The 26067-nt window shown below is 40.7% G+C and overlaps 2 protein-coding genes across 2 annotated transcripts in view; one reads left to right on the forward strand and one right to left on the reverse strand.

The window, feature by feature from the left end:
* The window catches only part of LOC137925628 (nucleolar protein 4), a 223806-nt gene extending 214268 nt beyond the window's left edge, over nucleotides 1-9538 (forward strand). Inside the window, exons 7-15 of the mRNA XM_068769101.1 lie at nucleotides 1359-1486; nucleotides 2445-2618; nucleotides 3036-3281; nucleotides 3616-3762; nucleotides 4406-4650; nucleotides 5468-5548; nucleotides 6403-6476; nucleotides 6787-6876; nucleotides 6964-9538. Coding sequence (XP_068625202.1) covers nucleotides 1359-1486; nucleotides 2445-2618; nucleotides 3036-3281; nucleotides 3616-3762; nucleotides 4406-4650; nucleotides 5468-5548; nucleotides 6403-6476; nucleotides 6787-6876; nucleotides 6964-7202 — 1424 coding nt within the window. The 3' untranslated portion in view covers nucleotides 7203-9538. The remainder of the gene's footprint in view (nucleotides 1-1358; nucleotides 1487-2444; nucleotides 2619-3035; nucleotides 3282-3615; nucleotides 3763-4405; nucleotides 4651-5467; nucleotides 5549-6402; nucleotides 6477-6786; nucleotides 6877-6963) is intronic.
* Nucleotides 9539-10429: 891 nt separating this feature from the next.
* Nucleotides 10430-25107, reverse strand: LOC137925499 (uncharacterized). Its single transcript, XM_068768950.1, has 7 exons — nucleotides 24211-25107; nucleotides 23590-23740; nucleotides 22037-22198; nucleotides 21188-21281; nucleotides 13467-13622; nucleotides 11749-11819; nucleotides 10430-10649 (listed from the first exon to the last, which is right to left on the reverse strand). The coding sequence occupies exons 1-7, from the start codon at nucleotides 25049-25051 to the stop codon at nucleotides 10472-10474; spliced, it is 1653 nt and encodes a 550-aa protein (XP_068625051.1). The 5' UTR covers nucleotides 25052-25107; the 3' UTR covers nucleotides 10430-10471.
* Between the last annotated feature and the right edge of the window lie 960 nt (nucleotides 25108-26067).

Consider the following 26067-nt stretch of genomic DNA (forward strand, 5'->3'; position numbering starts at 1 on the left):
ACCTCAAATTATTTATAGGCGAGGGGCTTGTTCGGGTTGACATTTAGAAGCAGATGCACCGGTCCCCTGCGAATGCCTCCTGCACACCCTCATTAATTTCTGCCGCCTTGGTAACTGACTATGAATACTAAATATTGTACAACGAAAATTATGGACTGTCGAGTCTGCTGATTCTGTAGAAACAAACGCTAGGCTAGAAAAGAACGAAACAAAACAAGTTTTGCAATAACGGTTTGAAGTTTCTTTTTTCGTGTTTGTCATTCCTTGAATTGCTTAAGTTGTAATACAAAATTATTACGAAAAATGTATGAATTTCGTCATTTAAGAACGCGATTATTTTCTGCTAAAAGTCTAAAGCTGTAGAATAAATTACATTTTTAACTTTACTTAAATTAGAAATCTTTCCGGGATTTCATTTTTAAATGTTTCTTATACAGTACAACAAAAAAATATACAGTTAGTTTAAACAGACAAAATAAAATTTTTTTAGAAAAACTTGGAGGGGTTTTTTAATTTTTTTTCAGTGATGGTCATGGATAAATAAATGTATGGTCTATTGTAAATTTCAATATAATAGCTTTAATTTATTTATTTAAATTCTATTTTTCGCACAATTTTTTCACATATTTGTCAAACAACAAAAATAAAAATAAATGGGCGCATACATAATTTTTCTGACTTATGACAGAACACTCATTTATTGATTTTCTTACACCACAGTTTACTATCACTTATATTTAGAATCTTTTTCATACAGTAATGTTAAAGATTGTTAAATGTAAATAATTATCTGACTATTATATTTGTATCAATTTCTTTTAACTCATTTACTAAATGTTTTTAAAAATAGCGTTTATTTTGTATATAGACACGATAAAAATAAAAAAATAGATAATTATAATTATGGAATATAATTTTTAATGTACTTTCTTATGATTACTATTAAAATATTCCAGTTTTATTATTTACAATTTCATTTGTTACTTCTTAGGTAAAACTAGAAAATACCTATGTTAAAAACGAGAATGAACATTTCTATTTATTATATTCATAAAATGACATCTTATCTGATAGTAAAAATATGTAAATTCATAAAGACGCTTTTGAAATACAAAATCAGGCCATTTATGTATACAGTCATCATCTAGAGACATAGGTTAGTCTCTTACTACTTAGAAATTCTTAAAAATAAAATTGTTACTTAAAATTTCTGAACCGATATATGATAATGTTATATAATATTTCTGAACTTTAAGCTACTCGTATGAACATCCCGTAACCATACGAGTGTTCAGCACTCATAATATATGTATTGAATTATTTGTTACCAGCGTCTTATATTTGCCTGGTATTTGCAGGTCGAAACGGTGACATCACAGAAACCGGGGCCGATAGCATGGCTGATCTCTGGGCCTCATACCACAGCGCCCTAGGACTTGGAAGCAAGCCTCCTAAGCCACCGACTCCATTGGCTACTGGCCACTCGGTGAGTTTTAAGGTTGAGAGCGTTTCAAATATATTTTGTATTTACACGCTTTTCTATTCAATTTTCTTCTAAATTGTATCACGTTTTATTTTAAGTGGTATTAATGGATTATCATCGGACTTTACAAGGTGGTTTAGCAGGAGACGTTGTTACGCATTGGATCATAAATATATTGTCTCGTGACCTACAAAAACGCAATAGACCATAAATAAACTGGCTTGTTGTTAAGCAAGTATTATTTTATTTGTAAACAGATATGAAGTCTTGAGCTGTAACAACTATGGACATGTTTTACGATAGATGCCAGGACAGACTTAGCTTTGATTCCCATGTTAAGGGCTGAAATAGCCTTCGTTATTAAAACTAACCCAGCATTCATCCTTCTCTTCAAGGTTTCCACGCCATATTTGTATGGATAAACTGACATTAGCAATCTATTTTACTTCTTTGTAGGCTTTATCGTGTCTTTTTTATTTTATATTACTATGGATAACTAACTAACTTACATAGTTGTATGTTTATTTTGCGTTTGTTATATTAAAGCATCAAAAATATTTTATGAAATATTGTCGTTAATAAACTAGTCATACTTTTTAACATAACAATTATTCGTTTAATAGACATTTTACTCGTATACCGTTTAAATTAGCAGAACAATTGGAAAATCGTCAATAAATATTAAATGTCTTATTTGTGTTGTAGAGTAGTGCAAACAATAAAAATCGGAATTATTATAGCATCATCGTAGAAAAAGTTTCTCGAATTGAGGTGGAAGAATAATACGTTTTTTAATAAATTAGCAATAATTATAACACACTTTAGGATTTCATATACACTAAAATTATTTTAAAAAATTTCTTAACTCAGTAATAAGTTAGTATAATTTCGGGAGAAGAAAAATTACTTAAGTAATGAAGTTGAAAGGTATACTTAAGATTAATGAGTCTGGAAATCATAGAGTCCAATCCACGTGGGCTCTGCGACTCCGGGACTAGAGCCGGCATCCACGCACGACGAGACTTCTTCTTCGGATCGCACTAAAGACGATGACGACGCTGGGGCCTCTGACGACGATAGCGACGACCGTGTCGATCCTCAGCACCACGATCCGGAACGACTAAAGGCATTCAATGTAATTATACACTGTTTTTATTTAAAGAACCATCATAACTTATCTAAGCGTATTCGGGATTAGTTTGAAATTTGGGCAAACAACGTTCGTAATATTTTGAGAGATAGTTATGCAATATAATATTTTTAATTTTAAAATTAAGCTTCTATGTTTCTCTGTGGCCAATGTTATTCACACTTATTTCGAAAAAAAATTCCATCTATTAAAACAAATTCTATTTTTTGGTCTGTCATGGATATTTTTAATAGTCACTTATCTAAGATAAAATCTATACGGAACCTTGAAGTATATATAAATTACTATCATGAAATACCTTGTCGTTTTACAAGCTTCCTATAGATACTCGGAGGACTTAACACAGCAAAGATTATTTTGTCTTACAAAACATTACAAAACACAATACGCCTATCTTTGCAGATGTTCGTCCGGCTATTCGTTGATGAGAATCTAGACAGGATAGTTCCTATATCCAAACAACCGAAAGAGAAAATCCAAGCGATAATAGATTCGTGCACGCGACAGTTTCCGGAGTTTGCCGAACGCGCCCGAAAGAGGATCAGGACGTATCTGAAGAGCTGCAGGAGGAATAAGAAAGTCCGCGGCGATGGTCCCAGTAGTGGAAATGGGGGCAACACGCCGTCTAGTAGCGCGTGGGATACCGCGGTGAGGGTCCGAATGAACATTTTTACAAATTTATTCCTGCTTAGTTAAGAAATTTTATTTCTTCACGTAACGTTTCAATATGTGTTCCTAAAGTGTGTTGTAAAAACTTATGTACTTGCAATTGATTTACTTTTAATAATAATAGCATCGCTACTCGATTAACGGTATTGTAGAATGTTCTTTTTAGTGACTGATATTTTTTACTGCTCTGATTTACATATATTTTTCAGACCAGATGTCAATGTTATTAAAAAATCGTAGGTAAAAAACGTCGAAAAGGGAACACACGTATAATTTTTATTCTTTAGTTTAATTTAATTTTTTTTTGTTACAGGTGCGTCCGACCCCGGCACATTTGACATCAGTGCAGGCGGAGCATATCTTGGCGCAAGCTTGCGAGAACGAGAGCCTGAACGCCAAGCGCATGCGCCTCGGTCTCGACCCCGTTAGTCAGCCCATGCCCACACTGCCCACGCCCATGGTTAGTCGGAAAAAAAGATCTAAAGCAATGGTTGTCAAAGTGGTGGACACCCAGGTGTCCATGACAGACTTGAGAATGAGGATAGGCCTTGTCGTGACAAAATAATAAAAGTTCATGTTGAAAAAAAAACTTTTTTTTCGGATTTCTATAATAAAGAACTAAAATGTTGAATTTACGTCACCTATCAATGTTCTAATATATATCGTATTATGTGGCTGCAGGCAGTTCACCGGAACCAGCCTTAATCTTTCACGTAAACCAGCGAAACCTCTGATGTAGAGCCTTGTCTGCCAAAACTTGAACAAATCCTCAGTTTCATTATTTTAATTAGCAAAGCAAAATTTTAAAGTAAATATATTGACATAACCCGGTGTTGTACGAATAGCTTTTCAATGTGCAATACATTTAACACTATAACAACAAAATACAAATAATAAATGTTAGGTGTTCCACTGGGTACACCCCTGTTTGGACCTAAAGTGATTTATGTATATCCGAATAAGTCATTCGTAAATCGTTAATGAAGAGTCTAAAATTATAATATTTTATTTAAATAAATAAAATATGTATTGTATAATAATTTGAAGCGTTCATAGTATGAGATAATTGCGTATAAATTTCTAATTGATGCAACATATTTCAGGCAATAGACACAACTGCTACCTCAGCGGTGGCCTCGTCATTCCTGAGTCTCTACAGCGGTGCTATAAGTACTTCTACCACCGCCAGCACCGCCACGGCCACTTCTTTGTCCAGCGCTGGGCATAGCAAAGCGGCGGCCGACACCACGCGGCCTACAACAAGCCCGTCTATTGAAAATGCTCTTCTTAACAACAATACTTTGAAGATTGATAATGCTAATGGCAATACTGGGAGCAAGACTGCTAGGTAAAGACTATACGAGATGCTAGATAATATATAATAATAATAACATATAATAATAGATAATGCTAGCTAGACAAGCTAAGACTATAAATATTATATTTGATACCAAGCGCGCAGAATAAATACCCATTGGGACCTTGAGGTTCTGGAGGGAAGACCACAGATCATTAAGCGCAGCGTGGGACGTCTTCAGACAAAGTGAATGGATAATCTTGTCGTCGGAATACCCTGGATGCAGACTGCTTCCAGCGGAACCTAACAGGTCTACGTCCAGCTGTGAACATCCTACGATTGAAACGACAATGTAAACAATCAAATACTGCATGTCAGAATATGTTGGAGGTCATTGTAGACCTGACGATTTAAATTCGTTGTTGGACAAATAAAAAAAATTGCATCATCTTATAACTTAAATATCATTATTATCATTTCAACCATAGTCCATTTAGTTCCGAAGCTATGTATTTAATACTATAATTTTTATTTATAAATTATTTCAATATAAAAGTAGCACCGTAGACGAAAGTAAACGTGATAGCCGAGCTGATTGGCGACTTACAGTGACAGTGAGCAGTCTATATAGCGCAAAGCAAATGGCTGCTGGGTCCTTAAAGTTCTAGAGGACTGGTAAGCGTAGAATAGGATGACCACCTACTAATTAAGGTCGTCGGAAGACGTTGGATGCAGTCCGCTTCCGAAAGGTCTTAATGGCAACCTATAGCCTTTCTAACAATGATCGTAAGAGTAGCTTTACTTAATTCTACATGTTAAAGTTATGTGTCACAATTATTTCAATAACAGTTTGATCATTTGTCGACAGCCCTGCTTCCTCACCGGCGCCATTGTTCAGACCAACTTTCCCAAGCACTTTCGGTACTCCACAGACTTTCGGAAGACAAAAGTAAGTTATTTATAATATTTTTAGCACATTGGCAAAATATATCAATTAAGAAATGTAATAAATTATGTAGTTGGGTTTTTACAGACTAAGTTTTTCTTACAATTTGTTTTCTGTTAATTTATTACATTACCACATAATGATGAAAATTAATACAATCATTTATATGTATTTTGGTATGTTAAAACATTAATTATTGAATAATAAATTATAAAGTACATCACCAACATTTTTTAATATTGCCTAGTTATAGTCGAAACATTTTAACGCATAATACAATTAAAACACATATCTTACACCCGACAGTCAGCACACTATTAATGTTACCATAAATTTGGTGCAAGGCAGGATTATGAAATTAAAACCATAGCTATGTTACGCTCGTCATTTTCATAATAAAAATGTATCTGTGCACCTTTGTATATTACCTTGTTAGTTGCATAACATTTAAAAATAAGTTATAGCATTGCAAGCCAGACGTCTTTTAGACCACTGCAAGGCAAAGGCCTCCTTTAAAGATATCTAGAGGGGAGGGGTGTAACAGATTTATCGCTTGGTAATCGGGTTGGCGATATCGCAATGTGGTGTTATGACACCCAAAGGGCGCTGCAGTCCATCCTATGGAAACTCATTTGAGCAGTGCCAATCCTATATAATTAATGCACAAACTGTGAATTATATTAGAGTGTATCCCTGAAATTAAACCCACTGGGTTACCACTGTTCAGTTATTTGCAGCCAAGTAATGGTATTTAATATAATACGGCTTTAATATTGACGATATAAAAGTCTTTTGCAAACAAGATATGAGATAAGAAAATATACAAAATAAAATTAAAAATTTTGAATTATTTTTAGCTCCAGTACAAGCAGCGCCTCGGCCCTGTCTAGCAGTGCTTTGCTTTCAACCTTGTCTTCGCTTCCACCGACAGGTAATAGAAAATATGTAATAAGATATTAAAAAATTATATTGTGTAAACATACATTTTCTTTTCCGCCATTGTCGTGCTCGCATTCGCTCAACGCGCCCTTGAGATGACTATTCTCGAAAGTTTATTACGTGAAGTTTTTCTACTGGAGACCACGGAAAGGAAAACGCAGCGCAGGATGTTCATCTACAAGGTGAACAAACGATTTAGCGAAGGTCGTTGTAAATCCATAGATTTCCACCATTGGGGGGACATATCTAGAAAATATAATCGATTTATTTTTATATTATTAGATTATTTTTTCCACCTACAGGTGTAGGAATGAATGCTGCTATGGCGGCGTACCAGAGCGCCTTGTTGTCGGCCATGGCAGCCCACACGCACACTTTCCCAACGCTCTCCGGTGAGTGGTTAGGTTGGAAAAACTTTTTAATATTTTATTAATTCATTTTTCTTAAGGAGTAATTAATTAACATAAACTTTTAATCAGCTCCAACAGATCTGTCGCTGAAGAACACGCCGTCGTCGACATCGCTCCACGCAACCTCGGGGGCTACGACCCTTGCTGGGTCCACGTCTTCGCAGTCCAAAGCTCCATTGCTGTCACATAAGCTGTCGGGGGCTGAAGTTGGCGCGGTCCGGCAACTGATCACAGGCTATCGCGAATCCGCTGCGTTTCTTCTGCGTTCCGCTGACGAGCTCGAAGCATTACTCCTTAATCAACCCTAGGACACGCCTAAATCCGTTACGGATATATTCGGATTCAAATTCGGATACTTCTAATTTATCCGTAACAGTGGTTTAAAGAGTGACTAATATATTTCTTTATTTATACCCATTAGTAAAGGTTTATTTTTAAACTTATTCTTTGATGGCAAAAGGGACGTTTGCTACATTTCTCTCTTTATCCACTGTTGCATTTAAAACAAAATAGGAATGTTTGCGATTGGTTGTATAAAAAAAAAACTTATAATTTTTCATGTAAAATGTATTTTAGATTCTTTAAAGAAATCAACTACAAAGTTTCGGAGACGTATAAGATTTATTATTTGTAGTTGATTTCTGATTAGCTAAATGGGAAAGTTATTTAAGTATTGTAATTTTCTTTTCAAAAGAAAATGTTCTTTCTTACATCGGAGGATTGTCTCAGTCATAATTTAAATAAAAATTTCAATCTAAGTAAGATATATTTAAGACTCGTTCACGGCCTGATGCAGGTCTAGTTACAGAGGTTTAAGTCGCCAGCAGTATTGATGCTGGTGCAATTGCATTCATATTAATAATATTGCTTGTTTAGCCGCAGGTCTACTGACCCTTTCACTAGATATTACGTTTTTTCGCCAGTTTAAATCATTAGGACATAGGAGTTACGAGTTCATAAAATCTAAGATCTATATTTTGGCTATAGTTCGATGCTGCCATAATGTAAAAACCTACACACGTGTTGCCATTAACTCGTTGAAAGAGTACAAAATTATTTTTGTGTATATTTAGATGTAAGAAAAAAAATCAGGGAGTTCGTAGTGTTAGGTTATAAAAGGTGTTGAGTTCTTGCCCGGTGGGTTTAGCGGCTGTTGTAGGCGTTCGAAAAGGCAACCGAATGTAGATCTTGTCACTTCTCAGTTCGGTGGGTGTCTGTTCATTGGCTCGAGTTCACCCTTAGCGGCGTTGTAGGTGTAAGAAGCACGAATTTATTTGTTGATTTGTATTATACTTATAGTGCAGTAGTTGTATTTATATGCAAGTAATGTATTTTTTGTTTATATGTTTTCCTTTCTTTCCTTAAACAATACAATCGTGATTGGCTCCATCCAAGAAATATTATTCATTAAAATATTTTTTCTGCACTGGCGATACGCAGCCATTGAAGAGTGTAAACACCATATTAGATTTAAAAAAAAATTCAAAATGTTTTCGGTCGATATTTTTTTTATTAATTTTCGCTTCGCCCAGTACAAGATTCATGTTTGTATGTATATCTATTTGTTACCATAGACTTTATGGCCAAGTACTTTAGGTAGGTTATTGCATTATCTAGTGCTTACAGTGTACAAATTAAGGTTCTATCTGTTGTAACAAATTGGACCCGTTCAATCTATGAAAAGTTTCTATTTTTGGCCTAAATTTTTTGTTGATCTAAAACGACAAATCTTATTGTTGTGCCCTCAGTTGTTACATACTTAAATAATTCCTTAAAATAATTTAAGCCTTTGTACAAAGTTCGGCCAGTTTTCATATAATTTTACTAGAACGGTAGGACATCTTTTCGTTGATAAGTTTTTAAGTAATCAAGTAAATAATAATTCAGATTTAATAAACGCTTATTACGTTGCTTCTGGTTTTATATCTCTTATTGATACCGGCTTTGGAGATGGACTTTTTGAACTTCCGGGGTTCATAAAACAATTCGCCTTTCGTTGTTCTGGTCAATTCTCACAGCCGGTACCAACTGGGAGACCGCAATATAAAATATAATAGGAATAGTTCGTAAATATTGCCAGTTCTTTCTCAATAGTATTCGCTTTCAAGCCAGTTTATTAAAAAAATTGTAAATTCACTTTTGAATACGAAAATTGCCAAAGAATCGAATTGATTATTATAATCGAATTAGACGATAGACGTGAAATTGCTGAGACATTAGTAATTTGTACAATTCTGTTTTATATTAAGTTTTAAGGTTATGTTCTATAGTTTTTTAGAGATCCATTCCGATAATTGCTAAATTGAAAACGTCATTCGGTGCGATGGAAGGTCGGCTGTACTCGTTGTAAATGGAAGAAATTGTAAAAAGTATGTTTAAAGTATTATAAAAAAAGTTAATTAGAGATATGTGAAAGTTGATGTTGAGATAACGAAAAAAAATAACGATGTCGGTGGTGTACGTTGAGAGAATGAATTTGTTAGACATTAAAATATATTATTACTAGAGATGTATAAACGGTTTACGACTATTATTATTATTATTATTAGTTCGAGAGAAATACAAAAGATGGAGAAAAAAATTACAAAATGGCGATTGTTACTATTAACGATATGAGAATTTAGTTATAATTTTGCAATTTCAAAATGTGAGTTTTACAATTTTGAAAAAGAAAATATTAAATATGCTCATAAAAGAAGCAGCTGTTTTATTACGTACCACTTTCCTCTTTCACTTTGGCTTCGTTTAGTCATTATCCAAATATGAAAGCCTACGTCTGTTCTCTTTTGTTCAAAACCGAATAAGAAAAATCATTAATATTCTTGGTAAAAAACATCCGGACAAATTTATTTAAAATTTTATATTTTGTTTTATAAAATCCTATGATTTTATTATCTCATTGACAAAAAAAAAAACGGTATTTATCAATGAGAAAATAAACTCAATGTCAAAATAAACTGCCGGCACTTACATGCTTCCTTAGGGTAAAGGACATGTGGCATGTGGTCAAGCCCCGAACACTACATAAACTTCTTTATGCATAACAGCGCGCGGGCTCGATACCCTTAGACTGGTCAACAGCCACCAAGAGAGAACTCATTGAGGGCATTGTTGCCCCACCAGATGCTTCGTGACGCGCTGGCCTCCTCCGACGGCCCGCTTTGAGCAAATTTGACTAATTTTGTATAACCGTCTTAGCTGCAAATCGTCTTAAGAACGCCGCCACAAAAACACCGCATTTACAACTGTATCCACAAAAACTTTGTGCCATTTGGTACGTCTCGCAACTTGTGATATTATTCCAATGGATGTATAAATAGTCAATACGACAATTTCGTGTGAAACAGACATACGGTTTCCTTCACATAACAGTGTTTCACTTCTGTTAAGATAGATAACCTCTCTACTCCTGAATGTTTATCTAGTTCTTTCAGTTACTGTCATAGAATTATATAAATGACGCAATTAGTGATCCATCTACATATAGCTGGTGTTAAAATTAGAACAAATAACGTTTATAGTACAATTCTAAATTAGTTAAAAAAGGATGCATTTATTTGTAAAATCCTAAGCATTGTTATCCGGCAGCGGACATATTCGTCATCAAAGCTTTGACTCTATAATCGCGAATCCGATCCATGAACGGATATACACGTTGATCCGACATCAGTATGCGCGTTGTGTTTTCAATGAAGTTCATAATCGATTCCGAAGCGATGTACGTGAACATCGCAGGGAATCGTTCGGTGCCACATCTGAAATGATAGGACAAAGTTTACACACAAAATGATAACTGGAAATAAAACTATCCAAAAGAAGGTTTTGGACTTCAAACCTCTTTATATGTATAACAATGCTCTTTTATCTTTTAAGTCATATGTAGAAAATTTCAGTATGTTTATTATGTCAATTTTAGCAAAAAAAGATCCGTTAAGCCTAATACTATGTGTTCACAAAAAGAGAAAAAAAAACCACTCTTTCAATCGCACTTTGTTTGCAAATAAAATTAACAGATAATGAGTGGCGTCCAAAATTATCAAACAAATGTAAAGATATGTTTACATTTGACACAATTTTTGTTAAGTTCATAAATAGCATTCTTGTTATAGTTTCAAAAATCATCGTTAACTTTTTCCGTACAGTTTATGGTTTTATTACATTAAGAATATTTTTTTTCAGTTATTTCAGTAATTTTTTTATGGAATGATATCTACAATATATATGTCATAGATTGTCATAAAGCTTAAAAAAAGATTGTTTGAGTAATGATATAAAAATTGATTTTGCAATGTTAGCAATTGAAAATAGTCCTGGTTTATATTTTATATAAGAGTTCTAATTTACTCTGTGGATTATGCGGTAAAAGTAGTGTGATTTTTACTATTTTCGTCATAAATTTTCTACTTTTTATTTCCTACAAAACCTTCCTTTTCACAAATGTATGGAAAAACACATAACAATCGAATTGGTAAAGCTGTTCTTAAGTTTTGTTCCTGAGAATACATTTGGGGATTGTACGTATAAACATATCGAGACATATATGTTATGTAGACTACTTGTCAACAGTTCATAAATTTTATCTGTTATTATTAATTGGAAATGCAATTTAAAATTTAAATTTCTTCATTATCATGTCGGCAGATAGACATTGCAAGTCATAGGACTACTTCAAAGATCGCCACAATAACCTGTTTTGCTTTGCCTGAAGCCAGCGACATGACAATGTCATCGGTACAAATAGCAGGGGTTCTACCGGCACGTGGACTTAAGAATAATTTTATCTATTTTAAACATAAAATGATATCTTTTTTTAAATTAAAAAAAAGACAAAGGCATGTGTCAAATGCAACTTACAATTTACGCAGACCCCACGAAGCCAAGCCCCACAGCACGCCATCGCTGACCGCAGGTGCGCCCGTGTCGCGCTTTTAAATAGATTAAAACCATTTTAAAGCTACTGTTAGGTTATTTGGCCTATTCTATAAAAGTTTTTGTTATTTCTTACTTGAGAATGTAATGTAGAATACATAAAAATAGTCTCAACTAAGATAATCATAATTAGATAATCACAATAATGGTATACAGTAGTTCTAGGAGTTCAGGAATCAATGATCGGTTTTTGTATCTTTTTTAAATACGCACAGGAGTTTGTTTGTTGTTGTTAATTGTTATCAAACGCTTTATAACTAAAGACTTGTATCTTTGTACCGTTGTAATTTTGGGACAGATGCCTCTCCTATTATTCAATTTGTTAGTCGAAGATTATGAAGGCTACTTCGCAATATTTCTCTATGTCGTCTATAATAACCTGCGTTGTATGTATGTGTAATGATTAGTTTTAATTTTTTTTAAAGGTGAATGTAGACCTCAATTTTTAAAAAAAAAACTTTAAACGCTTTTACAACTATTTTCAATCACCCTGAATAAAGTATTTACTTTATAATACATCATAATAATTTATAATTCTACTGGAATGTAACGGGCCAATAGCTTCTGGTATTACGAAGTCTGTGAGAACAGATAATAAACAATAATTAATTTTAATATGAAGTACTCCGAATTCTGAAAACGATTTTTCTTACCATTACTTTATTTATTATTGCTGTAAACATAGATTTTTAGACATGGTGTACCAAATGAGTTATATGTTCACCCCTTTAAAGCTTTTACATCTATTTCCAATAATGTATACATAAGTTGTAACGTTAAGGAATAGAACTAGCGACATGCAATCTTAACTCACAGACAGGGGCCATTACTAGAGTACTTATAACAAAGAAGTTAGATAAAATTTGATGTAACGGGGAAAAATATCGCAGTAAACAAATGAGAAAGCAACGAAAAATAATGATTATTTACTAACTCTTCTTATATTTTTAACAATATATATTTTAAATAAGTCTACGATGAATCAAATAATTTTTTTAGTTATTTCTAGGTGCATAAGTGTGAGAAAATATGTCGTATATTTAATGCATTTTGTCTATTTTTCTACAACGTAACACTACAAAGTAGAATCAGAATACTAATGACATATTCCTTTTATGTTAGACTTTGTGAAATTCAAAAATTATTTTTAAAATTTATCTCAAAGTTTGTTGACGGCGATTTATAGTTACAATATAGTCATTTTTACTCTCTATTGACATTTAATTTAAAATTAAAAGGATTAAATCGAGGTCGAAGTCTGAATTATTTTGAGCTTAGGGTGTAGCAGGTTTTAAAAAAAAATTAAAAAGTTGAAGTCAACAGCTTAAGACAAAAAAATTGTCTTGGGTTGTTGACTTTTATCGTAACCATTTCAGTCATAGGACATACACTGCTGGACTTAGACCTCCCCATAGTTTCTCAAAAATACCGGAAATCATCTGCATTCAGCGTCTTCTTAAACTTAACAATTTTATGTGTCGACCTTGTAACGTTAAAACATCAGCAGCCATGTTTTTATGTTTCATCTGTGATACTTCCCTTGTTATAGAAAAAACTCAAATTGTTTGGTATATTAGTCAGACATGTCCAAGGTTGTCCCATAATGTTTTAAAGTAAATGTTTGTCTTTTATTTAAAACTTACGGTGCAAGGTGCCCGTCTTCCGTATTGAGACATACAGAAGAAGTTGTGCGTGACGTAGACCCCGAAGCGCTGCGTGATGTTATTGCACTTCTCGTGATCCATCACCCGTGCGTGATACACTTGTAGGGTCAGCCGGTCTTGGAACATTCCGTCGCGCTGTGAAACAACATTGGCTATTAACTTGACTTTTACTGATCTGGTGTTGTGATCATTTATATAATAGCACGTCCAAATTTACTTGTTCTGTCATTGTTTGACCATAAATCATTAAATGTTTTCAGTGAGATTGTTATAAGGTAGCAATTGTAACTAATTTTATATACCTATGCTTCTAGTTTGTACTTTCTTACTACTATTTGTTACTGTTTATCTCCAATAAAGTAAATAAATATAGATTTCGAAAATAGGACCGGCCGCAAGTGACAGTTCGACATCGTTGTTCGTGTCCATTTTGTGGGTGAACGCTGCATTTGCAGATCTTAAGTAATATCTAAAACATTATAACGTGAGAATTTTGTTACAAGATTTTGTGATTAAAATCTCATGATAAGTATACAGTAGCTCCTATTGCAGCTAGTACTCCTTAACGGGTTATTCAATTGGGCGGGGTACTAAATTTCATTTCTAAATTTTACAAAAAGACGTCGAAGCAAGTCATTAGCTATTTATATTTTATCTTTGATATTTCGTAATAATATAACTATAAAGAAATTATTACAACGTAAATATTTGTGATAATCAAAGCAAAAGAGATGTTCAACTATCGTACATAATAGATTCCTCAAATTGTTCGAAAGTTTGAGGCTGATAAAAAAAAAAAAAAAAAATTGTCTATATTAAATATAAATTATATATAACTAAAAGATACATATCAATTACTTTACATTTTTTTAAATGTTAAGAGTTGGCTGAATGTTTCCCTCAAATCTCAGGTAACACAGTTGCTCTGATGTTGTTTGTCATTAGTGTCCGGATTAAATATTTTTTAAAATGTATGCGAAATAGTGAATTGTTCCAAAAGAAAGTGCGCACAAATTAATGTTCACTTGTAATGAGATAATTTGAATTCGTTTTATTATTTCCTTTGTAGTTAAAATATTAACTTATTTATTGTTATATGTATGTACATCAACAGCACTACATACTATAACGTTTCATAACAATATGTTCATAAGATATCAGATGTACGTAGTGTTGGAAAGTATAAAACGGACAGTATATATACATAATAAATGTATGCGTTATATGCAAGTTTGTATATTTGTGTTTTGTCTATATGTACACGTTAAGAACCCGATATTTATCCTTCTTCTGTTTACCTACTATGGTTGTCTGGAAAAAAATGCCTTGTGTGATAAGATCGCCCATTGTACTTTTGTCTACTTTTCTTACGTGAACTGCTACTAATTATTTTTCTATTTTTATGTAAGATACTTTTATAAAGGATATTATATTATATATGATATATCTAATAGAAAATAAGATAAAAGACCGTAGAGTTAGCTAAAACCTAGTAACCATACATCTTTTTTTTTTTTTTTGTTTCGGTGGGGGAAATCTTCCGGTATTCAAGATGCCCTGCCTCTGGGGGAAGGACAGGGGTATGTGGGATTCCTACCCACTAAACCCCCCCCCCCCCGGTGGTCGCCCTCTGCGCTAAACGGGGGACCGCGGTATCTCCCGGTCAGGGATCGCCACGCGGTCTTCCCTTGCGCCTTGCTATTTTTCGATAGCCCGTCCCGGGGTATGCGTGGATACACTACCCCCGAAACCCTCGTGGTACTATCACGATGGTTCGGGACCACGTCGAACCATCGTCCGCCTCAGAGTCGCCGAAGCTAATGGGAGTTTAGGGCCCCCACCCTAAACTCCCGCGACTCCGAAGGCCCCGTTCATGGTAGGGGAGCACCATTCCTCGGAGGGCCGTCGCGAGGCACGTCTCTGCGCTGACGGCGTCGTCTCCGAGCGGGATCTGTCCTCTGCCGATCCCGTTCGGCTGTCTCCTTCTGGACCATGACGGTCTCACAAAAAGAGGCCACGGCCCTCCACGCCGATGACCCACTCAGCATCGCCGACACGATTGCTGGCAAGGAAAGGTCCTGTCCGATCTCGTCCGCCAGAATCCGCCGCTCCGACTGCCACGCCGGGCAGACCGCAAACGTGTGCGAGGCGGAATCCTGGGCGGCTCCTCCGCAGTGGAAGCAGTTCGCCGTCGCTTCGCGACCAATCCTACACAGGTAATCACCAAAGCATCCATGCCCGGTGATCATCTGCGTAAGCCTGTAGGTGAGCCTTCCGTCTCGTCGCTGCATCCAGGCCACGAAGACGGGCAGGATCGCTCCAACGACGCGTCTGCGCGCATAGCGCTCTTCCGAGAGCTTAGCGCGCCACGTCGCAAGCGCCCTGCGTCGTTCCTGCCGTCTGACCGCCTCGAGCACACGGTTCGGCTCGCCACCGCCGTCTCGGCGGAGGGTGCGGACTTGGTCGTAGACCCTCGCATCCGACTCCGCTAGAATGTCCAGGGGCGGAAAGCGCGCCAGGACTGTCGCCGCCTCGAACGATATCGTGCGATATCCGCGTACGATCCGTATGGCCATCCTCCGCTGGACGCTGTAGATCTTAGTTCTACAGCGTCGAATCGCCAGCCTTTTTGCCCACACGGGCGCCCCGTACAAGGCTACGGACCGTACGACCCCTGCATAGAGGCGGCGGACTTCCTCCGTGGGTCCCCCGAGATTAGGCAGCAGTCTATGCATGGCACCCGCTATCCTCTCAATCCGGGGGACGAGGCGATCGAAGTGCTCTTCGAAGCCCCAGCGGCTGTCCAAAGTGAGGCCGAGGTACTTCATGTACCGCCCCACCGTGACATCGTGCCCACCGACGCGAACGCGCGAGTCGGGAGGTTCCCTCGTTCGAGGCAACCGGTGGAACCATAGCGCCTCGGTCTTGTTTGGCGCTATTTCCAACCCCAGCCCGCGTATTTTAGCGACGACGACTTCCGTCCCAAGCTCGGCGAGCTCCCTGGTCCTCTCGAAGTTGTCTCCGCTGGCGACTACCAGCGTGTCGTCGGCGTAACAAACGACGCTCACGCCGGCGGGGAGACTGACTTGCAGAACCGCATCGTACGCGAGGTTCCATAAGAGTGGTCCTAGGACCGACCCCTGCGGCACCCCGCGCTTGATCTCCCTCCGGTTTCTCCTTCCGTTTTGGTCCATGTACACGATGTACCTGTCTCGCAAGTAATCGCCGATGACGCCTCGCAGGCAGGGAGGGACCTCATGCTGGATCAGTCCCTCCCTTATCGCATCCCAGGGCAGTGAGTTGAAAGCGTTGACGATGTCGAGGCTTATCGCCAACGCTACACCACCCCGCGACACGGCCTGCTCCGACAAGGACCGAACGCGCATGATCGCGTCGACGGTCGAACGCCCTCGACGGAAGCCAAACTGGCTGTCGGCAAGATCGGGGCCGACGCGAGAAAGATGCTCGCCGATACGAGCGGCAATTATCCTTTCGAACAGCTTGCCGCACTCGTCCAGCAGGCATATGGGACGGTACGCAGAGGGAGATTCTACGGCCCTGTCTTCTTTCCTCAAGAGGACCAATCGTGCCTCCTTTCAAGGCGTGGGGAACGTGGCTCGGCGGAGACAGCTCGTGAAAAGCTCCGCCAGCTTACCCCCCAAAGACGCCAGACTAAGTACCCAGACCCGACCCGGTATTCCGTCGGGCCCCGGCGCGGTGTTTCGCGCTCTGAGACGGCTCACGGCTCGATCCAGCTCCTGCGCCGTTACCCTCGTCTCATCCGTCCACTCCCACGGCTGTGCCGGGGGGTGCGCGGAGGGACTTGACCGATCTTCCGGAAAAAGAGTATCTACTACCCTCCTCAGAAAGACCGGTTCTAAGGTCTCCGTCGTCGGGGGCATCCATGGCCGGAGTTTTCCCAGCACTATTCGGTATGGACGCCCCCACGGATCCCTGTCGAGTCCCTGCAGGAGCTCGACCCAACACCGAGCCTTGGCGCCAGCTACCGCCTTTCGCAACGCCTTTGTAGCCGCCCGGTACTCCCTGTACAGTCTGGCCATCTCCTCCTCCGGAGCTTGCCTTCGCCTCCTTCGGGCTTGGGTGTACCGGCGGCGGCTCAGCAAGCAGACCTTGCGGAGTTCCGCAATTTCCGCCGACCACCAGTGCACCCCCCTGCGCTTGGGACGACCGGCCCGGGGCATCGACGCGTCGCAAATTTGCGTCAATATCTCCCGGAACCAGTTCGCTCCCCTCTCCGGTTCGGACAGAACCTCTTCGGTGTTCGGCCAATCGGCGACGCAGGCGGCGGCCTCTAGCCGGTTTTTGTCTAGCCGCTTCAAACACCAGCGTCGCGTAGTGCTGCCGTCACGGCCGCCAGAGTCAGCGACGGGCCTGCAGATCGCAACATCGAAAACGATGTGGCGATGGTCAGAAAGAGTGACCACCTCCGCTGCAACCCGCCAGCCCGAAAGCATACGCATTGCAGCGGGAGTCGCCCATGTTAAGTCCACGACCGACTCCCCCTGCCAGCGCACGCATGTGCTGACGGATCCCCTGTTGACAAGTCGGAGATCCAGTCCGGCCGCCCACTCCAAGACGGTGTCTCCCTTCGGATCGTCCCTAGTATTCCCCCACGCCCTGTTGTGGGCGTTAAAGTCTCCAAGGACGATCAACGGACAGGGGAGGCAGGCCGCAGCGCAGTCCGCCACCCTATCCAGGTACTCCTCGTAGTCGGCGCGAGACCTGCTGGGAGACACGTAGCAGCCTATCATGGCCAAGGGACCCCATTTAACGGCGACATAGCCCTGTCCCTTAGATAATAAGGTGCAGGGTGGGGTACCCACTCCGCCCCTCCAGTAGAAAGCTACGGACCCTGAGTCGTCGCCGAACCAACGAGGATGGTCAGGCACGTTATAGGGCTCCGCTACTACTGACAAGGCAACCCGAAACTCGTCGACGGTCTGCATCAGCAAGTCCTGAGCATTCCGGCAATGGTTCAGGTTACCTTGGAGGACTCTGAAGGGCGGGAATAGAGGTCTAAGCGACCTCCATGTCCGAGCTTACGCCCGGCGCTGCGGTCGGTGCCGCTGCGGCCGCCGTGCTGGTGGTCGCAGGCGGAGTCTTTTTACTCCTCCTGCCTTTACCCGGCGTTGGGCCGCACCTCTTACCCAGCCGGTGGTTGGAGGGCAACCCAAGGTCTGAGCACAGAGGGCATTTGAGTGCGGATGACACGCACTCTCTTGCCTTGTGCCCAGACTCGCCACATGCGAAACACCGCGTGCTCCGGTTTACAGAGTTGGGACACCTGGCACCGACGTGTCCCTTCTCCAGGCACCGGAAGCAGTGCATGGGTCTGGGTTCCAGGGGTGCCACCCTCACCGAACCCCAACCCACACGCACGCGCCCCGCAGTCACCAGAGCATGGGCCACCTTGACCGGGCACCGCAACCAACAGGTGCCCATGCTCGTGTTTGTTCGGTGGACGTCCCCGACCTTGACGTCGTCCACCGAACAGCCGCCCGCCTCTGCCACTGCTTCCGCGACCTCGCCCGGACTGACGGCGTCGTCGAGGTCCCTCAAGCGGATTTCGCTCGTCTTGACGGGGCGGCTGATCTTAACCGCCACATCGCGAAGGACCTCACGCATCCTCGCCGCGAGGTCGTCTGCCTTTCGGCCACAGTCTTCTCCACTGATCTCCAAGAGGAGCGCTCCAGTCAAGGCACGTTTTTGGCGCAGAGCCTCGATGCCGAGGTCCGCCAGCCGTATTTTTGCCTTCGCCGCCTTTACTACCTCTGCATAGGTGGAGGTGGAGCCTTCCGGCAGCGTAACCGTCACGGCCGCCGTAGTGGGAGCTCGCTTCGCCTTCTTGGTCCCGCGGCTCCTGGGTGCGGCAGGCGGTTTAGCACCCGGACGAGGCACGGGCCGTGGCGCCGACCTGGGTTTTCGGGCAACCTCAGCCCAGGTGTTCCGGGTCGTGATCGCCGACGCTGCCGGAGGCGGTGCTGTCACTGGAGGCAGTTCCGGCACAGGAGGAGGCGCAGTCTTCCTCCTGGGGCGCCTAGACCGCCGCGGTCGCGGCGGCTGCGATGCCGGCGGTGCTTGTGGAGGCTGCGGCGGTGCGAGCGGCTCGGAAGGGACGGTCGACTGAGTCGGACGCGGTCCAGTCCTACTGGCGGCCAACGGCGGCCTTATTGCCCTGTCGGGGAACAGTTTGGCCTCGAAGGCAGCCAGTTTCGATTCGATGAGGGCTCCAATGCGATGCATGAGCCCCTCTTCGGTAGACGCGGACGTCCTTGGCACTGGTGCTGGCCGGGCCCGCGGAGGCGCGGGGGGCAGCTGCCTTGGCCTGCTCCGTTGTAGCACTACGGACGCGACGAAGCTCCATCGTGAGGCTTTCCACTTTCGCAGAAAGGCTGGAAAGCTGAGAACGCAATTCTGCGTTTTCTTGCTCTAACTTCTCGACGGTGGAGTCGCCCGCCGTCCTGCGCGATATCTCCTCCAATGCTGCCTTGACGTTCCGCGCAGCGAGCCTCAGGCTACGCACGTACGTGCCCTTGAGGTTGCTGGACCGGTCCGTCACCTTCTCGATAGCCAGGAGGTTGGTCTCTGCATATTGCCGGGGATCAGCACATGCTCGCAATTCGCGAGCCAACTGCTCCTGACTCGGGAGCCCTTTCTTCGACCTAGTGCGCAATGGCTGCACAGAGGGGTCGAAGAGTCCCTCCTCGTCACTGTCGGTTCCGCCGACCGTCTCCGTGCCCTCGGTCTCCTGGGCAGAATAAGCCGCATATTTTGCGGCCACAGCACCAGGGCTCGGAGGCTTGGCCTTTCTCTTACCGGCCCTCGAGAACGCGCCAGGGCCGACCGATGCGCGAGAGGCGTCTGATCCGCCGTCGCTTTCTCCGACCGTACTAATCGCCAAACCGGCGGAGCGCATAGATCGCCTGCGCTTATCACGTACCGAGCCTGATAGACGGCCCGGCACCTCCGGCTCTTTAAAATTTTGGGCCCCGGATGTTAAGGGCCCAGCGGCAGACGCTGAAGCGTTGCCGCGACGCAAGTTTTTGCCCCCCCCAGATACGGCGGGGCTGCCTGGGCAAGGCCCAGGGGTGGATTCTCCAGCATCGCTGGTACCACCCTGGGGAAAATTTGTTTTTTTAACTGCGTCCATTATTTTTTTTTCCTTTTAAGGGTGAGGTCCCTTCGCGCTTGTGACTGAACTCCCTTCCAGCCATTCATCCCGTCGGCACGGTCCAACCTTGGGATTAGGGTTATTTTTGAAGAGGTTTTCTTCCTCGCAGCTCCGTACAGGTACGGAGCCCCCGGTCCCTACTGGGATTACGGGTTGTCCGGTGTCGGCAGAAGCCGAGTGCACCTGGCACATCACCGCACTGGTCACATCCTCTGTCCCATCTCTTAAAGATGGGTACGGGATGCTACCTCAAGCCTGAGCGGCTCGTCTCTCGGACTGTGCAGTCCTTGGCCGTTTCTCGGTTAAGGGAAGAACCGATGGTACGCCCCTAACCCTGCCAGTTTTGGTCCACGCCGGAACATGCCCAATACCACCCACATCTGGGTGGCGCTCCCCCATCCGCCACCCGGGGGACGCGCCCGATGGAAGGTCTGGCAACTCCACACGGGAGTAACCATACATCTGTTCTAACTCTACATGTCAAAATATCAATACAGTCAGAACTCACCCTGTCGCTTCCCCAGCTGGTGACCCAGGCGTCTCCAAAAGCTGGCAGCATGCCGCGGTTAGGCAAATCAACGCCGTGGACTTTATTGGAGAATCTAAAAAAATATTGAAACGAAAAATCATAATTTTTGGATCAATATGTTAAAGATAATAGAGTGAACTTATGAAAACAGAGATCAGCTGGCTTTTTATCAGTTCTATCCGTTGGAGAGCAGCGTACAATTGGTGTTTGCTTCCTGTTCCTGTCACCTAAATATCTTTCTATTGTTTAAGCTAACAGATAACAGAGAGAGAACAGAGATGAATTTAACAGAGTCTGTTAAAGGTTGCTAAGCGATAAAAAAGGTAACTTCGTACTGCGTTTGATTGCTATTCCGACTCGGCTCCGCGTACCGCGTACGTTATCTAGTTTTAACTGCCACACATCATTATATCATCTTCATCATAAACATAATCATCATCATCATTACCATCATCACGTCAGCCAATTGACGCCCACTATAATGCGCTGCTCACATCCAGCCGTCCTTGATCCACGTAGCAAGTTGTTTACACTTGCTGCGCCCACCAGGTCCCTGTCAACAGTAAAGTTTTTTTTATTTATAAACCATTAATATTCATTATATAAGTTTCTTTGACATTGACATCCTGGTGTTTGATTTAGATAAATTGAAGCGTGAAGTAACATCCCTTGTACTTTTAAGAAGATCGCTTCATAGGGGTAATGTGGGCATTTAAAAAAAAATCGTTAAGATGTGTAGACGTAAGTCTTCATGTAAATTTTTGGGGCACATATACTAAACAGCGTGAGTTTACGAAAGAATCTGTTCTGTCACTGAAATATTATTACCTGATATTTCTATCGAGTAATAACAACGCGACGTCGTTGTCGGGGTTGTGGCGGATACTCCATCCTGGATGACGCATTAACTCCTGGATGCGAGCTTTCTGCCCGCCCTGGTCGACATATCGCGATCCGGCACGCACTCGCATCCGACTCAGCTGGTCCGATCTAAAACCAACGCACTCGGTACATTAAAACGAAAACCGAACCGTCATTCCACCGAAACAATCAAGTTCTACAAATTGTTTGTTTATGATATTTCGTTACATATTTCAACCTGACGAAACAAGTTCACGTTCACAAGGTATTTTAAAATATTTTTTTACTACATCTTAACCTATGTTATTCCCAGTCTTTGCAGAATATTACATGCCCCTTTTCGCCGCATAGGAACACAATCAAGAAACAGTTGTGTCTACGCAAATATCGCCTCATTGTGGGTTTGTTTAATAAAGTATTGCATTTGTTCCTTTTATTGAAATTGTTTAAAATAAAAATAACTCATGTCGCTCATAAAAATATTTATAGTTGATGTTGATATCACATTTTATTAGACTGAAAACTCTGCGCTAGCGCTGATAAAGTTAGTAGGTGGTAGGAATGGTTTGAAGAGACGGCTTAATCAGTATTGAAACTTAATTTAATCTGTTTACGTTAAAATAAACGAGTAAATTTAATGAATTAAAGAAAAAACGCAAAAACATCTAGCGCCGACACATTGGACTGATTCGATATATCGAATGAAAAATTCGACGTTTTCAGTGTATCGGTGTATATCAAGCAACGTTATTATATAAACTTACACATAATATAGAAAAAATCAAAATTGGAAGAAAAACATGTCTGCGACTTATATTAATGTGTGCAAAATATTATTTGTAAAACTTAATTGTTTTCTATTTTTGTTTAACCGTATATTTATTACAGATCTTAGGTTATTCTTCTTCTCAGCCGATAGACGAGCACTGCATGACCTAGGCCTCCCCATAGATCGTCACGATGACCGGTTCTGTGCTGCCCGCATGTCGCCGATCGACCTGGAGGGGGGCCTAACCACGCTGCGTCTACCGGTTTGTGGTCGCCCCCGAGAACCTTTTGGCCCCAACAACCATCGGCTGCATGAGCGATGAGCCCCCCCCCCCCCCCACCCCGTGGCATTGCCTACTGGCACTTCTTAGGTTCTACACCATAGAAATGAATTGCTCTTAATCTTGTATTAACCTTACGTGTGAAAGTGTCATAACAATGGCTCAGGTTGTGGTTCAGGAGAGCTGATGAGAGTGAATTTGACTTCAGTTTCTATCAAAACAGGATTTTTCGGATCCTCTTCAGGATTTTTTCTCTTGTAAAATAATTTTAATAAATGAACAAGTACATAAACATATAAATTAAAAGCATGGTTGAATCCGTTCCCATACATTTCGTTAAAAGAAATCGCTAATTTTCAAACGAAGTTTAAAGTGAAATATACAAAATAGAACAAAATTACAAACCACAGTATGATCTTAGATCCAAATTGGCTCCTAAATTAAAAGTAATAGGAAATCATAAACACTCACTTCCAAACACAGTTAGCCGTTGTGATAACTACGCGTGGGTTCAATAGAGCTCCCGCACACCAATGCTCCTGGCCCTTCTGTATGGACACTACATATGGGTAGTCTTCAATAGCCGCGTCTTTTGCCGCAATAAGACGCCTGCTCGGATTGACTACCAACCAAGAAACAATGAAACAAATATATAGTATATTCTTACGAATAGATTATTTAGCATCTTCGACAAGTCAAAACATTGATATAACCGTACACATTATGGATTTATAAATAGTGTTATTGGTCCCAGTTTTTTGTATATACAACTGCCAGGATGAGGACGTTATTTATATCAAGAAAAGCCTGACAAGAAAATTCATAGTTATTCTTTTAACGACATTTTACAATTTTTTCATGTTATAAATCTTAACTGTCATGTAAAAATCAGCGTAATAATTATTCCAATTATAATTGTCTTCTACATAATTTTAATACAGTAAAATGATTTGTTGATAAATATTTCTCTAACATTAGCTTTGTATATTTTCATGGATACATGTAAATTGCTTTCTGCAATCTGCAAGGGTTTCAAATAAACAGACTGTCGTATCAATAAATTTATTAAAACATTTACACATTACAATTTACCTTTTAGATTTTGTATCGCTTTAGCACCTTCTACAATTCGTTTATTGTTTCGTTTTTTATTTACACTTTGTCTTTGTGGTCTAGATTTCTTATTCTCCTTTCCTCTCGAGGGGACATGTCTAACGGTTTTTTTATTTACTTTTGCCGACTTGTTTCCCGTTATATTTTTCTTAGCAGGTGGTCGTTTAGTTCTAATATTTTTGATTTTGATGATCTTGGAAGCTTGAACATGTTTATTATTGGCTGATTGTTTTCGTTTATTGTTAGCGTTAGCATTGTTGATAAGACCTCTGGTAGGCTTATTTTTAATTATTCTATGCCGAGTTTGTTTACTATTACTTTTTTTCAAATTTGTCTTAACCTTGGATTCACCCTTTCTTTCTTTACGTCTCCCGTTACCGTGTCTTGTGGTTTCATTACCAGTGTTCAATTTTGAAACGTTAGCTAAATTAGCAGACCTTTTGTGCCTCGAGAGGTGCAGCAATCCGTAATCGGGTAGCATTTTCTTGATGATCCTGTTCGGTTTCTGATTGAATAAAGCATCGATAGGAAAGTAAGGGCTCTCTGGAAAAGACGCACGTTTGTCTGTCAAATGAATTGATGGAAATACAGTGTACGAATCCATTTGTTTCTGGTTCGTCCGTTTCTTATAGTTTTGTTTATATTTCGCATTAGGCAGGGATCTTAAAAACTTCTGCGCGTTCATTATTTGGATACTGCGATGGAAAGGTATCTTTTTTTGTTTAGGGTAGGCTCTAGCCATAATTCTCGTGTCTTCATCATTGGTGTTACAGTTAACTTGTATGGCACAAACGATCGCGGTAGTGAGCAATATCCTCATTGCTGCGGACCGAGTGGTATGTACAAAAGTTAGGTGGGCGGTAAAACGTATTTTATTTGCATTTTATCGTTTCCGTGATGGTTTTGGTCAGTGATGCGATAAACTAAAACAGTTTTCAATTTCAGATTATTGCGTTTTAAAACCTGCTCAGAGTGGAAATTTACTGTTTTGAATAATCAATAACTGCGCCAGTAAATTACTTGTTTAAATAATTTTCGGGATTCAGTTTTAATTAGTCTTATTATATTTGCCTAGCACTAAGTCTATCTATTCCATCATTCGCCGTGAAGACCGATTGTCCTTTCATTTATTTATTTTCTTAGCTATTAATATTGTAAACATGTACTGCTATGTTCTCAACTTCATCTAATATTTAGCACTGTTTTGTATTATTTCTACAGTTTTACATACATATTTCTTAAAATGAAACAAGGCAATTTGATACATTGCTACCAAAATTGCTGTACTGCGTCTCGTGTACGCTTGTGGCAAGACGAGAGGGAGTATCGGTGGCTCAGCTCTTAAATAAAAAAATAGTTATAAATGTAAAAATGTCGCAAAAAGAAAACTTTTGTCACAATGCGGGGTACGCAAACACTGTATTGCGGTGGGCAGTATTAAACCTTTGATTACACCGTGTAGCTTGTCATCGCTTTATTAATACGCTACATCCAATTATAAATACATAGATAAATAAATATAAACGGGAGATGAGAGAGTAAGTCCATAGACGACCAAAAGTAATTAAAGCGTAGCGTCGGATGTTCACCCGCAAGGTGATCAAACAATCTCGTTATGGTTCTCTGAAAATGTTGGCTTTAAGACGCTTCCAACCTTATTTGCTTATTTGAAATCTATAGGAGAGCCCTATGTCCAGCTTTGAACGTCCTACAACTGAAACAATGAGATGATGATATTTAAATAGAGTAAAAGTCAAATCAATTCCATTTACACTTTTTATTTAAACAATAATTATATAAATTTAGTTATCTTAATGCCTAGATAAATTTTAACAT

The sequence above is a fragment of the Battus philenor genome, unplaced genomic scaffold, assembly GCF_028537555.1.
Source record: "Battus philenor isolate CCGP_79_NKW_IND1 unplaced genomic scaffold, ilBatPhil1.0.hap1 SCAF_27, whole genome shotgun sequence".
Lineage (NCBI taxonomy): Eukaryota > Metazoa > Arthropoda > Insecta > Lepidoptera > Papilionidae > Battus > Battus philenor.

Excerpts from the sequence above, each read along its gene's own strand:
- LOC137925499 (XM_068768950.1), bottom strand. The coding sequence starts at position 25,051 with ATGAGGATATTGCTCACTACCGCGATCGTTTGTGCCATACAAGTTAAC. Across the intron at positions 21,282-22,036 it reads TTACTCGATAGAAATATCAG|ATTCTCCAATAAAGTCCACG; the intron begins GTAATAATATTT and ends ATATTTTTTTAG. Across the intron at positions 10,650-11,748 it reads TCGTGGGGTCTGCGTAAATT|ATGTGGCACCGAACGATTCC; the intron begins GTAAGTTGCATT and ends CTATCATTTCAG.